Genomic DNA, 12,079 nt, shown 5'->3' on the forward strand with positions numbered 1-12,079 from the left:
TTTAATAATTAGTTTGTCAAATATATGTTTTATCGCTTACTCTAAGAAGAAGTTTGCACTTGCTTTATACACTAAAATTCCCAGCCTTTGTAGACAGAAGGTACGGTTACCCTTCCCCCCCCCCCCCTTCCCCTGACAGATGGCTGGCGAGGGTTGTGTGCAGCCAAAAATGTGAACAAACTCACCTAATAACAGCATCATGCATATATTTCGTATAAACATATACTAGAGCAAATTATTCTTTCACAGACACGAGAATTAGCACTGAACTTGAAAATTAAACGCTATTCATGGAGTAATAGCAGCTCTAGACAAATCCACTACCCTTACTTCAAGGCGCGGGCGTTTTCAGTCGCCCATTACATTTCACAGTGAGCAGACGCCACGATGCAACGGTAAGTATTATCGAAATATCTAGAAAATAAAATTCATTTTTATGCTGTGGTAATATGATGGATATTGACATTCTATAGATTTATATTTATATAATTTAAATTGTCCTTGATTAGTTTTTAATTTATGTGCTGACGTCAAATTGAACGAACATTACTATTAAAGTGTTTAGACTTAATTGTAACGTTCTTATCGTGTATTATTTTAAAAGTCTGTGTCTCCAAACTGGACATGGGACCAACGTTGGTCAGAATAGGTCCTAACACAACATGTATGTTTAAAAAGAAATAAATTTATTTTATACTACAAAAAGGTTTCTAAGGACACATAAAAATATGAGAATCAAACCTTAGATGTAAGAGAAACCATAGGATTTTTGGAGAATAATGCTAGCAATATTTAAATTAAAGTAAATTTCAATATAGATACAAATATTATATATACTATAATTCCGTTTAAATTTGGATACATTCACTAGGATTAAATGAGGAGAGTTATGTAGGCACCGCAAACATACAGCCGATTATCAGCCCTGCGATTCTGTAACTCACTTTTGGCATTCTGAAAAGGTGGGAGCTTGTAGTTTATTGTTTATTAGAATGCCAAATCATAAAATGACTGCTTCACGACTGATTTGAGAGCGACCGCCGATGCGAAAACCGCTGTGTGAGTTCGAAAAGTGAGTTACAGAATCGCAGGGCAGGACTTAAGGGGAGTCCAAGCTTTTCTGTCCAAAATTCCTTAATTTTATAAGCAAGCGTACCGTAAAAGTACCGCAATCGTACAGCCGAGTAATCAACTATTATGAGGACTTGATGGGAATCCAAGTTTTTCTATCAAAATAAAATCACAAAAGTCTCTTACAATGCTTTTAATGTCTTATGTAGGCTTTCATTACAAAAATGATTCTCTATATTCGCTTACGCGACAATTTTATATTTCCGACACGATTGTACTCGTACAATATGTTTCATCCGCGTTTGTTTATAGTCTACATCAATAAATATATACAGTGTGAACTCTTTATGACGAATTTCAAGGACCGAGCATTGTTTTTCGTCATATAGAGTTTTCGTTATAAGGAGAGAAGAGAAAAAAAACCAAATATAAAACATAACACTTTTCTTTTACTTACTGGCTATATACAGGGTGGCCAAAAAGTCGTGGATCAAACGCAAAAAGGGGATAGATGAGGTCAACAGCTGCAAAAAACTGTTTTACGGGAGGTCCTTAAACTCAATCCCTGCAGAGTTATAATTTATTTTGCGTTTTTATAAGAAAATTGACTTTTCTTACTAATTCTTATTAATACATAGGCTGCACTAAAAGTATCGGTAATGGAATAATACCACTGTTCCGGTCATATTTAAATCTTTTTAATTGTTAACTCCTTTTTTTTTAAACCGAATACCATGTTTTTTCGAGATTTAAGATTCTCGATCTTTTCATAAAGTTTTGTCAAACTTGAAAGTACCAACGTTTCACATAAGCTACAATTTAATTTAACCAACAAAAAAACATGGTGGTCCCCATGACTGGTGTTCTCCTACCGTTTCCCGAATAGTTTGCTACTTTGTAATATAACAAAAACCTTAGCCACAGCAACGCTTGGCCGGTCTGCTAGTAATAAATAAATATTGATAAAAAGTAAACATAAGCTTGAAAAAAGTTTGGTCCCTGTGGCAACGTACCTTTAATGCTGGCATTCGCAGTATTGCGAATCATTTTAGTTGAGCGAGGAAAGCACCAGGGTCAACGGTACTGTCTACTAGACGCTAACATAAATCTCTAGCGTGTGTGCACTTAAATCCAAAGTCTCTACTCCAAAGGGAACAAAATCAAAGTTGGAAAAAAGACTATATTGTTGCCGTTCATTATTAAAGTATTAATTAAACTAAACTATTAATATTATGAGTTTACTTTTACTTATTATTTGTTAATACTTATTAATAAACTTACCTTCAATTATTTAAAGAATGTTTTGTCTCAATGACACGTGAATGAGGAACACAATATTCAATTATGTCTCTTAATCTGTATGAAAATCCGTGAAGATATAATCTGTGTTAAAGCGGATTAAAAATCCGCTATTATTTCTGTAAAGAGAGATATTGCCGAGCAAAAAGTTTGTATAAGCCCGCTCGCTCTAGGTAATCTTCGGTCTCCAACATACATCTCAATTCGAACAATGTCAACACGCTATTTGACAGTTGAGAATAAAATGTTATTCAGAGGAATCTGTGTGTCTTTAGAAAGCGTTTTCAGCGTAGATAGAGTTTAAAACTAGATGAGCTTCTAAAATAACAATAATAAACATTCTGATAAACAATAAAGTACAAGCTCCCACCTTTTCAGAATGCCAAATCATAAAATGACTGCTTCACGACTGATTTGAGAGCGACCGCCGATGCGACAACCGCTGTGTGAGTTCGTGAAGTGAGTTACAGAATCACAGGGCAGGTCTACCAGTTCCGAGTTCTCAAATAAATCAATAATTGAATTCTGGTTCGTGCCGCGTGCAGCGTTTTCAGCGTAGATAGAGTTTAAAACTAGATGAGCTTCTAAAATAACAATAATAACTAAAGAGAGAAGGCATTAACGTGAAATACTTAAGTGCGAGCGAAACAGAGTATCAGTTTTTCTGTCTCTTTTTGCGTTTTATTTGTTTACCACCGAGCCCTTGGTGGTAAACAACGGTTACGGTTTTCAGTAGAATAACTGGAAATTCATTAATTTGTCAAGAAATCCACCATAAAAAATATCGTTTCTACGTCAAATGACATAATATAACGGTCACAGATTAGTCGACACGACAATAGCGTGTAATATGTTAATAATAAATCTATACTTGGAGTTTTATTACGCTGGAGATTGTTTTTTTGATCGAAATAAATTATATTTGGAATTTAAGAATGATAATATAATAAAATACTTGAAGTTTTGCGTGTTTACAAACGGTACGTCATAGCGAGAGCGACGCCATCTTGCTCAGAGAAGCATTTTGGCGCGTTCCTGAAATAATGTTTTTTTTTTCTCTTTATGGCTGTGGCACGGTTTGTGCATTAGCCAGCGTCAAGTATAAACGAAATAATGTTTGATTTGAATTATAGAAGTCTACACAGATTAAAATAAATTGCAAAAATAAATACTCTTGTCTTTGACACCAATAAAACTGAAATAGTTATTAAAATCTTATAAAAGAAGCTTATTGTATAGACCGTACCAGCCATGAGTATTACAATGTATTACAAAGTTGATTACAAAACCAGTGACGCAACAAAACAATATCCTTCTGCCTTCGGCCTAATCTAATAAAAAAATCTTTGAAGTACAAGCATGTAGATTACGCAGATAAAAAGAATACTTCATACGTTAGGAGGCTTATCTGATGTTAAATGATACCGTCCATGGGACACTGACATTGCAACAAAAAAATCCTTTTAAAAAATTGGTACGCTTTTGTTAAAGGATCTTCTGCCAAATTGGTTCAGAAATACATAGAACTGGTTTCATATAGTGGTGGTGCGCGGCAAAATCTGACTTAAAACTCTCAGTAGTGGAACGACAGTTGTCGACAGTAACATAAAATCGCTTCTACAAGTTAAAAAATACATTAATACAATGAAGGTTATATTTCCAATGATGTAACGTCGCTCGTTATCGCTGTAAATTGAAAATAATGTTGGGTTCATTTTACAAATGAGAAATACGATTTATTCGTTCATTGTCCGAATATCACCGTCTAGATAAACAAGCTTGGGAGGGGGGAATTCTGTGTCAGAGGCGCCGATATGTCTCCATTGTATGTGGCTCATGCAAAATCTGTGTGTACTTTATATTTATCTATTAGTACGGGGTTCTCGGTAGAACAACCTTTCCAAAACTTCTGATACACTTGCCGGTTGCTTGTGTAAGAGAATGGTTTTCATTGGTGGAGACCATTTAATCTGAAACTAATAATTTAAAAGCCTAATTATAATATGTTTAATATGTATTAAAAAAAACGTGTGCGTGTACTAGGTGTACACACGTAAGAAGTGAAACTTCTTTATGACCTTATTTTTCGAAAAATGATCTACTATATGCAACTTAACGAAATTGGTTAAATAAAGTTTAACAAAAGGCTTTTATTATCATAGACATGAATACAAATACAATTATTTCATTTTACCTTATTACTACTAAGAATATTACAGAATTTCATTAATTGTAATAGAATTATTACTATCATTGTTATCGTTATTATATATTTTTGTTATTAATGGCTTCGAATCTCTTCGGATCAACCGTGGTAGGGACAAGAAAAAGATGGCGCGTAACCGAAAAACGTGACGATTTACTACAAAATTTCTCCCATACGTCGATAAAGAACTTTCATTCCAACGCCGATAAAGAAGTTTGACTTCAAACAGCAACATGGCGCGTAACCGAAAAATGTGACGCGTAACGAAAAAATTTTACACTAAATTTTTTTCCCACCCCGATAAAGAAGTTTCACTTCAATAAATTTTTATAAAAATAAATCACTGGCGCTACAACCTTTTTAGGTCTGGGTCTCAGATTTCTGAATATGTTTCATGATTATTTGTCAATCAAATAGGCAAGTAGGTGATCAGCCACCCACACGTGCCTGACTCAGGCCGACTTTTTGGGTCTAAGGCAAGCCGGTTTATGCGAAATTCGAATGTTAAATGCGCAAAGAAAGAAAGTCCATTGGTGCACGGCCGGTGATCGAATCTACGACCTCAGTGATGAGAGTCTCACGCCGAAGCCACTAGACCAACACTGCACAAACATTTACAAAAGGAAAAAATAAAATAGTCAATAAAAATGATCAAATACATTTAACTAAGTAATATATTGTGTGAGGGGTGGGGGGAATGGTGTGTGCACATGATGCATTATTTAGAGCAATGGATATTCTTAATTCCGCGATAGCTTAAACAAGTATAACATATGTATAGGCGAATAGCAGCAGGTTTACCAGTTCTCAAATAAAACAATTGAATTCTGGTTCGTGCCGCCGTTCGAAAAAGTATGTATGTGGAAATATTCGATTTATTTTGCAAATATCAAAACCAATACATAGATATTATAATAAAACGATAGACAATAGTTTTACGATGCATTAAACTGAATACACGCTACTAAACGAAATGATAGATAGCTCTAGTTGGATTTACGATTCGATTGAAATTTTCCATCAAAGTCAAATCATAGCCGAATCAAAAATGTCACGAATTTTTATATAACCGGTTGTTTTGGCTTTCGTATACCTCCTCCTCTGAACGTGATGCATCCGACCTTGTCATTCCAGATTAACAGCTTCCATCTCTGACAATATCCAGCTATGTGATCGCAGAAACCTTAGTGCCCAGGTTTTGTGATGCCTGTTCCATCGTGTTGGGCTGCATCCCCTTGTTCTCTTTCCCGTCATTTGGTTATTATAAGTTTTGAAAGATTGCCATGATTCAAGGTGTGGGCGAAATATTGCAACTCTGAAGACAAATGCTTGAAAGATTCTTGGTGACATGCAGTTCCTTTAGATGTCCTATGGTCTTTCCACCAGCATGCAGCCCCACATTTTGAAAGCTGAAGAATAGAATAGCTGGTAGACGCCGGAAAATGGGAAAGTCAAGCATTTTGACAATGTATACTTTTGTCTTATTTGATATACGTATGTATAATTAATAAAAAGTTCTATACAACAGACGGCGGAATCAAATAAAAAACTTGTCTTATTTGATATACGTATATTTAATAAAAGTTCTATAACAGAGGGTGGAATCAAATAAAAAATGGAAACAATCATCGGACTCAACCAAACACGGTGAGATTTGCACATTTTAGAAAGAATAAAGAATGAAAAAACATTTATTTGATTAAAGCACACACACATACATATATATATTTAAAAGATATACCCAATCACTTTAATTAAAAAAGATCCTAACGCAAGCAGCGTCACTTGCAATACTGATTTTCATTGGACCCAAACTATCTTAGAGTGATAACTGGCTATGTCGCTCTTACAACTTAATTACAAACATTGATGAAAATATTGATGTGTTTTTCTTTTAAGACAATTCACACCAATTGACCTAGTCCCATGCTCAGCTGGTGAAGCTTGTGTTATGGATACTAGGCAACGGATATATAAACATATTATAGATAGACATATAAATACATATTTAAACACCCAAGACCTAAACACAACACCAAGTGCTCATCACATCGATGTTCGTCTCAGCCGGGGATCGAACCCGGGACCCATGGATTCGCAGTCAGAGGACTACTAACCACTAGTCCAATGAGTCGTACAAAATTCTACCAACTTACCGTAACTTTGTTTTGCAGGCTCTTAATGTGGTTTAAGTTTTCATTTATTTTTGTTTATTACTGTTATTGTTATTTTTTATCTTTTAAGTTATTACTAATTTTTGATTTTTAGTTATTTTTTTTTGTTTTGTTTTATTATTATTTAATAGATTTCTCATTTTCTAATGATGTGTGTTAAATTTGGATGTTATATTTTTTGTATTTTTTAGGCATACATTGTTTTATGTATAAATACATCAATAAACAAAACAAAAATTATCACAATTAAATTAAAAATTTGTAAAAACAGAATAAAAAATATTTCTTTATGCGCTCATAACTATACTATAGATATTTAAAGATACACAAAGGCTCGTTTATCCCATAAGCTTTTAATCGAAGCTTTTATCTAGAATAGTAATTATCTTCCATATAACATATCTATTGATTGTTCTCGGCCGAGAAAACGTTCTCGGTTCCAAGGTTCCATCACAAAAGCCATTGAGAGCTGCTGACTATATGAGCCATTTTCAAGTGCCCTTATGTTTTTACATACAAAGTACATTTTGGCGACTTAAAGAAACGTTAGCGAATGTTTGATGTCATGTGAAGTATGTTGTTGAGTTGCAGATTGTCTTTAAAAACACCTGACGAAGAGATTCACGGTAATTCGTCCCGTCTGTTCTACGATTTAAGAACTGGCAGTAAATATTAATTTAGATTTTTATTAGTAATCATAACAATCAAATATATGTATTTACCATTTTCTCAACCTACTTAACAATAATTAAAAGAAAATATAACCAAATTTAAAAAGTTTGGTCCCTGTAGCAGTGTACTTTTAACGCTGGCAGTATTTCCTCGCTTTACTGTGATACTTATTCGCGGAGCGAGGAAAGCACCAGCTCTGGGGTCACGGGTACCAGACGCCAACTTAAATCTTTAATTAGCGTCAATGCACTTGAACCCCACGGCCCAAGAGTCCAAAGGGAACAGAATCGAAGTTGGAAAAAAGGCTCTTATATTTAAAGTAGATTATATATTCATAAGTTTACACTGTTACCTGTATGATTAAAAAATATCTATATTTCCGGCAATTTCGAGCAGAAGAAAATATGAGTGTCTATGGACGGTTATAACTTAACTTAAATGAGAATCGCACGCTGAAGCTCCTATGCCCATACATATTTAGATTGTATTATACTGAAAAACTAAATATATTAAAAAAAAAGGGTGCGTGTACGTGCGTAAAAAGTTAAACTTTTTTGGCATTATTAAAAGTAGTTTTTGATTGCATGCAAATAATTAATTACAATTAAATAATCAAAGACTGGAAAAGGAGTCATTATAGACAATGAAGTTCAGTTTACATTTGAAAAATTAAATAAATAAATATTTATTATTGTTCTCTTACATTAAGTCTAAAATAAATTCTATTATTATTCGAATGTTGTTTTTAAATTATGTCCAATGCCGTAGCATCTTCTGTGGGAAACTTCATTCTGTTAATTTTGTGTCACGGTGCGCGCGCATCGTAAAATTTCACTCTCATCAATTTTTCATAACGCGCCTAAAGAAGTATAACTTCAAAAATATTAAAACAATCTTACTTAGACCTCGGGTCTTGTCAGGCTTTTAACGTAATCAATAAAATCTAACAACTAAATATAGATCAAAGTTCACGTTTTGGAAAGCTTTACACTGAAATTTGAATTGCAGTGCTTACGTCAATCAAGAGCAATTAATAACATGCAATTTCACAGCGATGACTATCCAAGCCAAATTACCGCGAACAGGGCCAAATTTATAGTCAAACATAGATGTTTTTGAAGCAAAAAGGTGTTAAAATAACCTTGTTCAGATATTGAAAGAACTATATCGAAAGTATTTGCGACAGCATTATTGTAATTCATTTAATGTAATATATTAGGTATTTCTTGTGAGATACTCGTATGTGTGTGATGGCCAAGTCGCGGTATCTATTTAAATAAAAAAAAATTGAAGTGAAACTTCTTTAGCCGCATGAGGGTAATTTTTTACGGAAGAAAAGCAATAATAATATTAGCGTCACGAAGATGTGCAGCGTTTTTGTCGAAGTGAGACTGATTGAGAGAGAGTGAGAAACGTAACATGAAGCAAATAACCATGGAGCGAAAGTAGGGAACAAGAAAGTGAGGAAGATCGAGAGAGAGAGAGAGTGAGATAGAGCGAACGTCACGCACAGTGCCATGCAGCGAGGGGTGGGAGAGAGCTATAGTGATAAATTTGAGTGATTTTTATTTATTTATATTATTATTAACAGCACGTACAGTATGTAAACAGTGTGCATATAGATATACAAATACATGGAGTGATCATATACTGGTACATGATCATCTATTGCGGATTTTACCTGAGTACTAATTAATTTACAAAGAAGTTTCACTTCTGACATGTCTACTTTGTACGCACGCACTTTTTTAATTATGGTCAAGATGTTGTTAGGTTAATTACGTAATAATATAGAATATAGGTCCCTAAAGTAGGGATTGAATCAACCGAATTGGTATCACATGGATCTCACAACTTTTTACGGTAGAAGAACTGAGTTGCGAGACTTGGTTTTTAGGCATAATATTTATGGTAAATTTGTCGAATCACGCCTCCAACTTAAAACAGCCCCAATTTTTTTCTATGGTACTTTACGATTTGAATGTAGTACCCCATGTAATATTAAGGATATGTGCCTCCTACATAATACTTTGCTTTGAACCTTATGGATATTGTCTCAGTTCCCAGTGACACTTTATTATTAGGTTAGGTTTTTGAAGTGAAACTTCTTTATCGGGGTTGGAAAAAAATTTAGTGTAACATTTTTTCGTTACGCGTCACATTTTTCCGTTACGCGCCATCTTTTGAAGTGAAACTTCTTTATCGACGTATGGGAGAAATTTTGTAGCAGGTTACGCGCCATGTTGCTGTTTGAAGTCAAACTTCTTTATCGGCGTTGGAAACAATTTTACACACATTTGTCACATTTTTCGGTTACGCGCCATCTTTTTCTTGTCACTACCACGTTTGATCCGAAAAGATTCGAAGCCATTAGTAACAAAAATATATTATAATAACGATAACAATGATAGTAATACTAATAATTCTATTACAATTAATGAAATTCTGTAATAATCTTAGTACTACATAGTAGTACAGTAATAAGTTAAAATGAAATAATTGTATTTGTATTCATGTCTATGATAATAAAAGCCTTTTGTTAAACTTTATCTAATTTAACTTTATTTAACCAATTTCTGTAAAGTTGCATATAGTAGATCATTTTTAGAAAAATAAGGTCATAAAGAAGTTTCACTTCTTACGTGTGTACACCTAGTACACGCACACATTTTTTTTATTTCTAAGTATAGCTGTGATCAGGTAAAGTTAATTTGAACCATCTTTCATTCCTTTCATATAATTTTATCAAACTTAAAAATTTCAATAACAAAAAAGAACAATAACTAACCTCAAAATATATTAGTAAACCCTTTAGGCAAGGTTCCGAAAATACTGGCAGCGTTCCTTTTGAATAGTTAGACTGAATCATATAATTAAGTCAGACATCTCAAAAAACTCTTGGAATTTGACATAGCGAAGTTCTTGAATCCCATCCTAAGTGAATAGATCTTTTTGACAATATTTAAACTTCAAAATCGTAATACAAACTCATGCTCCAAAAACTTCTCTCAAAGGGATTCAACATTCGCTGACTCGGAAATAACAACTTATTGTTTCGAGACAAATAGGCCGCGACTATAGTGAAAATAATCCAGCCTATATGATATAGTATATGTATTATGTATAGTATTTATTAATAAAAACACGTATGTTTCAATGCAAGAAAATATGACGTTATATTTTTATATACTAATATTATTATTATAAAGAAGTGAACTAGTGGCTTCAGCGTGCTATTCTCATCCTTGAGGCCGTAGGTTCGATCTCCAGCTGTGCACCAATGGACTTTAAATATGCGCTTTTAACAGTCGCTCGAACGGTGAAGGAAAACATAGTGAGTAAAACCGGCTTGCCTTAGACCCAAAAAGTCGACGGTGTGTGACTGGGCTGATCACTTACTTGCCTATTCATTGACAAATGATCATGGAACAGATACAGAAATCTGAGGCCCAGACCTAAAAATATTGTAATGCCACTGATTTAATTATGTAAAATATTACTTTATGTATTGAATATGTTTTGCTTAATTTTTATCAAGGTGTACAACTCTTTATAGATGCAATTGAGTATTGATATAATGTATATTTCGTTATAATGACATTTATTTCCAACATACAAATATATAGTATTTATAATATTCTTAACCTACTTACCTACTACTAGTTTTACTAGTTTCTATTTACTTCTAAATAATAATAATTATTAAAAATTAATACATAGAAAATGAAAACAAATTTAATAAGGTTGGTCACTATGGCAGTGTACCTTTAACGCTGGCAGCATTTCTTTATTTTTCGTGAAAATTGATATTTTAGCAAAATATATCGCAATCATTTGCCAGGACTGGAAAGAGATAGGTGACCATAATCCTATGGGCTTTAGAGTGTGTGAGGACTAGGGGTTGTAGCGCGATCTTTATAGAGTAATATTATCTCGTTAAATAGTGTAGTTAATAGCAGTGTTGCCAGGTGGTCTCGACGTATACCTAAACTAATTTGATTTCCCCCCAAAAATACAAAAAATAGGTTGCCTTGAAATACAAAAAACAATATTCTTGTATAGTGTTATTACTGAATTTTCATGTAGTTTTTTGACAGCTCAAACGAATATAATCAGTAAGGTAAACCACATGGATTCTATTCTTACGATGTGTTCGTACTTCAATTTAGCTCCAAAATCGGGAACGGGATATATTATATATATACAATAGCAAAAAATTGTATTTAGCGTATTTTTTTTTTATTTTCCCTAAAAAAGTCCCCAAATATTCTGCCCTTAGGGACAGAGTTAGCTCTGTTGAGAAACCCCTAAATCTAGAGGGAAATCCCCTGATCTGGCAACACTGGTTAATAAAAATAAATAAATCAGTGGCGCTACAACCTCTTTAGTTCTTGGCCTCAGATTTCTGAATCTGTTTCATAATCATTTTAAAATATAATAGGCATGTAGGTGATCAGCCTCCAGTGCCTGACTTTTTGGGTACACACGCCATTGACTTTTTGGGTCTAAGAAATGTCGGTTTCCTTCACCGTTCGAGCAAATGTTAAATGCGTACATAGAAAGAAAGTCCATTGGTTCACAGCCGGGGATCGATCATCGAACCTACGACCTCAGGTATGAGAGTCGCTCGCTGAAGCCACTAGGCCAACACTGCTTA

General features: G+C 33.9%; 1 protein-coding gene across 1 annotated transcript in view; it reads left to right on the forward strand.

Moving 5' to 3' along the window:
- The first annotated feature begins 359 nt into the window (after window positions 1-359).
- LOC125059532 (facilitated trehalose transporter Tret1-like) overlaps window positions 360-12,079 on the forward strand; it is a 60,010-nt gene continuing 48,290 nt past the window's right edge. The window contains exon 1 of the mRNA XM_047663985.1: window positions 360-395. Within this exon, the coding sequence (XP_047519941.1) occupies window positions 388-395 (8 nt within the window). The 5' untranslated portion in view covers window positions 360-387. The remainder of the gene's footprint in view (window positions 396-12,079) is intronic.

Source organism: Pieris napi, chromosome 20 (genome assembly GCF_905475465.1).
Source record: "Pieris napi chromosome 20, ilPieNapi1.2, whole genome shotgun sequence".
Lineage (NCBI taxonomy): Eukaryota > Metazoa > Arthropoda > Insecta > Lepidoptera > Pieridae > Pieris > Pieris napi.